Source organism: Oncorhynchus masou, chromosome 23 (assembly GCF_036934945.1).
Source record: "Oncorhynchus masou masou isolate Uvic2021 chromosome 23, UVic_Omas_1.1, whole genome shotgun sequence".
NCBI lineage: Eukaryota > Metazoa > Chordata > Actinopteri > Salmoniformes > Salmonidae > Oncorhynchus > Oncorhynchus masou.
In genome coordinates, this window is record NC_088234.1 from 3,894,422 (window position 1) to 3,900,421 (window position 6,000).

General features: G+C 43.6%; 1 protein-coding gene across 1 annotated transcript in view; it reads left to right on the forward strand.

Moving 5' to 3' along the window:
• Positions 1 to 1,129: 1,129 nt before the first annotated feature.
• LOC135511227 (coiled-coil domain-containing protein 171-like) overlaps positions 1,130 to 6,000 on the forward strand; it is a 5,628-nt gene continuing 757 nt past the window's right edge. The window contains exons 1-5 of the mRNA XM_064932855.1: positions 1,130 to 1,210; positions 1,760 to 1,974; positions 2,209 to 2,386; positions 3,469 to 3,643; positions 4,415 to 4,593. Of these exons, the coding sequence (XP_064788927.1) occupies positions 1,817 to 1,974; positions 2,209 to 2,386; positions 3,469 to 3,643; positions 4,415 to 4,593 (690 nt within the window). The 5' untranslated portion in view covers positions 1,130 to 1,210; positions 1,760 to 1,816. The remainder of the gene's footprint in view (positions 1,211 to 1,759; positions 1,975 to 2,208; positions 2,387 to 3,468; positions 3,644 to 4,414; positions 4,594 to 6,000) is intronic.

Sequence of the window (6,000 nt, forward strand, 5' to 3'; positions counted from 1 at the left end):
CCTCCGCTGGACTGGGTCATGGCTAGTCGGTATCCATCTCAAATGAACGTCAAAAGTTGTTGTTAATTGCATTTCAGCTAACCCTAACCCTTTCTCTAAACTAACCCTAATTCTCATAACCTGCTACGTCAATTCTCATAACCTGCTGCGTTAATTATCCTAACCTACTACGAAGTCAAAGCTCACGTTAACTTGACATGGTTCCATTCTAGCCATTATGGCGGCCGTACCAGGAGGGCATGCCAGTAGAAAGGACATAGCGTTAACTATAAAACGAATGCATACCAGTTGAACATTTTAGCCAGAGCTGGAGATTAAATGAAACTTTACTCACAGAGTTTCTAAACCTAAACCAGCACCCACCCGTAGCACGCGCTCCAGCAGGTATATTTCAACGGTCAAAGCCAATTCCTCTTTGGTCGCATTTCCTTCAAGTTTTCATATCTCCCTCACAAGCTTTAAGCACGAGCTGTTAGAGCAGCTCACAGATCACAGCACCTATACACAGCCCATTATCTACCTCATTCCCATACTGTTATTTATTTTTGCTCCTTCTCACCCAAGTATCTCTACTTGCACATTCATCTTCTGCACATCTATCACTCCAGTGTTAAATTGCTAATTACTTCGCCACTATGGCCTATTTATTGCCTTACCTCTCTTATCCTACCTCATTTGCACACACTGTATATAGACTTTTTCTATTGTGTTGTTGACTATATGTGTGTTTATTCCATGTGTAACTCTGTGTTGTTGTTTGTGTCGCACTGCTTTGCTTTGTCTTGGCCAGGTCTCAGTTGTAAATGAGAACATGTTCTCAACTAGCCTACCTGGTTAAATAAAGGTGTTCTCAACTAGCCTACCTGGTTAAATAAAGGTGAAATAAACATAAATAAAACATTGCTTTACTCATCCATGTCTCGATTCCTCCTTCATAATTATTATTTTTTTATTCCAATTTCAAATTACAACACAATAGCAAATAAATATAAGACATCAACTACAAATATATGTTATTCTTATGAAACAAACAAATAATAAATAAACAAAAATAAAACATCGTCAACATTTGTATTGTTTACAAACCCCTTTATCGCATCAGAGGGCCTGTTCAGCCAATCGGAGGGCTAGAAGGGAAGAGGGAAGTGACGTACGAAAACAAACGGCAAAGATGGCGTCAAATTCACAACGGATATCGAGACAAACATTTGTAAGATCCTCTTTAAACGTACTCTACTTGTTTGTTACTTCATCGCCACCGGGTTGTATAAAGTCTAAAACATTATTGTCATTTCAGTAGTTCTTTCATTTTTGTTGTCTAAAATGTACTTATTTGAACCGATCTCGACTATCGACCGTCTTGTTTCGGGCAGAGCGGTCTTGCTGGCAAGGCAACGTTAACTAAGCAACGTAACGTTTAACTCGGTTATCTCAAGGGTTTCTGACGAGCAGACAAACTGTCAGCGGGTTTACTGTCAAGCCAGAGAAGGAGCTATCCGATATAGTTTGCCAACCAATGTCTATCCTCTTTGCTTCAATACTTCGTTATTTTTATTTATTTTTTAACCTGCGAACTAGATATTCTCATACTAGTGTGATCTATTTAGTTAACGTTAACTAGTAAGTTAGTAGCTGGCTAGTTTAGCTCATCGCCTTCACTTGTAAGGTAAACAAAACATCATTGTGTTTCCAAGGTTACAAAATAGGCTTTTAGCTAATCAAATATTTGCATTATTGGCTGTGTAATATACACTTTCAGGGGACAACAGACTAGAATCTGTAAATCTGGACAGAGTATCCTCTCTGACCTGACATTATGCCAACGGAAAGACCGGCGGCAGTCACTTCGGAGCGGCTGCGGTATCATGACCGACCCAGACGGAAGGACAGTGGGCAGTCCAAGCCCTCCCTGCGGGCCTCACACCCCCGATCAGCGGCTACTGCAGCCAAGTGCTGCGAGGATGAGATCAACAGGTACCGAGGAACCTTTTATCGACCGGTAGATCTAGCCTTTTAAAATGATCTAAGAGGACAAAATATGATTTAAATGTAAATATAATAGTTATTTTTTTGAGATAATTGAATACATAGATAGACAGTTGTGTAAAGTCAACACATTTAATGTTCATAGTTACAGATGCATGCCAATAACCTAGATGTTTACACACAGATAAATGCAATTCTAACTGTAATTTCTCTGTGTTTCAGACTGAAGGAGATAATCTGTGCTCTGCAGGCTGAGCGTCAGCAACAGCGCTCCAGGGAAGAGGAGGGGGACAGGCTGGGGGGTGTTGGACAGGAACCGCGGGGGCCCGAGGAGCTACGATGGAGGGTCAACCAGCTGGAGAGAGACAAGCTGGAACTAACCTCCAAACACAATGAACAGGTACTGTAGACCTACCCTTACATTTATAACACAATATTAATACTACTGTATAATAACTACACAATACAACACAATATTAATACTACTGTATAATAACTACACAATACAACACAATATCAATACTACTCTATAATAACTACACAATACAACACAATATCAATACTACTCTATAATAACTACACAATACAACACAATATCAATACTACTCTATAATAACTACACAATACAACACAATATCAATACTACTCTATAATAACTACACAATACAACACAATATCAATACTACTCTATAATAACTACACAATACAACACAATATCAATACTACTCTATAATAACTACACAATACAACACAATATCAATACTACTCTATAATAACTGCACAATACAACACAATATCAATACTACTCTATAATAACTACACAATACAACACAATATCAATACTACTCTATAACAACTACGCAATACAACACAATTACACTGCTACGTACAGCACCAGTCAAACGTTTGGACACACCGACTCATTCCAGGGTCTGTCTTTATTTTTTACTATTTTCTACATTGTAGAATAATAGTGAAGACATCAAAACGATGAAATAACACGTATGGAATCATTTAGTAACCAAAGAAAGTGTTAAATAAATAAAAATATATTTTAGATTCTTCAAAGTAGCAGACCCTTCGCTTTGATGCCAGTTTTTCACACTCTTGACATTCTCTCAACCAGCTTCATGAGGTAGTCACCTTGCTGCTTGGTTCCTCAACTTCGGTGGTTGGGTTAGCAGGCTGCTCGGTGAGCTCAGCTTCGCAAATCGACATGGTGGTCCTCTGTTTCTTTGCTCTTGTCGGTGCCCAGACATTTTCCAGAATAGTCAGCTAGAATGATTCAGCTCACGGCTAACACACACAAAAAAAACGTGTCTGTTGTAATAGGTGTTAATTTCCAGCCCTGAGTGCTGGTGGGATTTATTACGACGACCCCCGTGTGAACCTCTCGTTTGATACACATTGAAACGGGTAGGGAGCCAACTGGGACCGTCTGCCAGTCATATCACCCAACGTTCCTCCACCCTTCCCCTCCAGGTATCCTCTCTAGAGGGCCAGGTGGCCAGGCTGAGAGCAGCAGTGGAGAGAGGAGAGGCACAGAGACAGACTCTTGAGTATGATATGGCTTTAGCCAGGAAGGAGGCTGGAGTTGAGAGAAGTAACCTCCAGGAAAACATGGCTGCTCTCTGCAGTCAGAATGAACAACTCATGGGTAAGTAGTAATCGCCTGTCTGGAGTAATCATCTTGTTGTTAGATGGTATATCTGGTCTGTGTGTATCTAACATAACAGTGGATCCCTCTCTCTTGTTGTTAGATGGTATATCTGGTCTGTGTGTATCTAACATAACAGTGGATCCCTCTCTCTTGTTGTTAGATGGTATATCTGGTCTGAGTGTATCTAACATAACAGGGGTAAAAGTGGATCCAACCAGAGATCTGTATATATTGACAAGATGCTCATGTCTCCAATGGGAGCCCAAAATGAATCCCATAGAAACGCATTGGACAGATTTTGGACAGATTTTGGGGAGAGTGAAACCTCTCGCTTCGCCTCTTCCTCTCTGATCTGTCTTTAGCCTTTAGCCCCCCCGCCCATAAACTGCCTCAATGGATTATGGGCATTGTAGTTAATGACCACGTTTCTGCCCTGAACTAGGTTGAATATTTGCTTAATGAAAACAACAACTCCCTTCAGTCCAGCGTCTCACATAATTCTGGACATGTTTTCTCTCGAGAGAAACGGCACGTTGGGCACACATAAAAACACAGAGCTAAATGAAATTCAAGTAATTGAACCGACGTCAGTCAATGAATTACCAGAAAAATAAAATATATGTCTTAGTCACTCAGCACTATAGATTGATGTTGAGTATTTGAGTGTGTATTGATTGATGACGATGATGATGGTGTGAATGTCTGTATCAATGCTGTGTGTGTGTGTGTGTGTGTGTGTGTGTGTGTGTGTGTCTATCCATGTGTCAGAGCTGCAGCAGAAAGTGTGTGTCCTTCAGAAGGCTCTGGAGATAACGCGGATGGCCCGGGAAGAGGACCAGCATGCATTGCAACAGGAAGTGGAGGAGCGGGACGGACTGGTGCTGAGCGCTAACACAGAGAATGATCATCTCACCTCTGAGAACAAACACCTACATGCCCTGCTGCAGGTAACACACACACACACACACACCCTGCTATAGGTAACACACACACCCTGCTATAGGTAACACACACCCTGCTGCAGGTAACACACACCCTGCTGCAGGTAACACACACACACACACCCTGCTATAGGTAACACACCCTGCTGTAGGGAACACACACCCTGCTGCAGGTAACACACACACACACACACACACACCCTGCTATAGGTAACACACACCCTGCTATAGGTAACACACACCCTGCTGCAGGTAACAAACACACACACACACACCCCTGCTATAGGTAACACACCCTGCTATAGGTAACACACCCTGCTGTAGGTAACACACACACACACCCTGCTGTAGGTAACACACACCCTGCTGTAGGGAACACACCCTGCTGTAGGGAACACACACACACACACACACACCCTGCTATAGGTAACACACCCTGCTGTAGGTAACACACACCCTGCTGTAGGTAACACACACACCCTGCTGTAGGTAACACACACACCCTGCTATAGGTAACACACACCCTGCTGTAGGTAACACACACACCCTGCTATAGGTAACACACCCTGCTGTAGGGAACACACCCTGCTGTAGGTAACACACACACCCTGCTATAGGGAACACATACACACCCTGCTGTAGGGAACACACACCCTGCTGTAGGGAACACACACACACCCTGCTATAGGTAACACACACACACACACACACCCTGCTGCAGGTAACACACACACACACACCCTGCTGTAGGGAACACATACACACCCTGCTGTAGGGAACACATACACACCCTGCTGTAGGGGACACACACACACCCTGCTATAGGTAACACACACACCCTGCTGTAGGGAACACATACACACCCTGCTGTAGGGGACACACACACACCCTGCTATAGGTAACACACACACCCTGCTGTAGGGAACACATACACACCCTGCTGTAGGGAACACACACACCCTGCTGTAGGTAACACACACACACCCTGCTGCAGGTAACACACACACCCTGCTGCAGGTAACACACACACCCTGCTATAGGTAACACACACACCCTGCTATAGGTAACACACACACCCTGCTGTAGGTAACACACACACACCCTGCTGCAGGTAACACACACCCTGCTATAGGTAACACACACCCTGCTGTAGGTAACACACACCCTGCTGTAGGTAACACACACCCTGCTATAGGGTACACACACCCTGCTGTAGGGAACACACACCCTGCTGTAGGTAACACACACCCTGCTGTAGGGAACACACACACCCTGCTGTAGGTAACACACACACACACCCTGCTGTAGGGAACACACTCTGCTGTAGGGAACACACACACCCTGCTGTAGGTAACACACACACACACCCTGCTGTAGGGAACACATACCCTGCTGTAGGGACCACACCCTGCT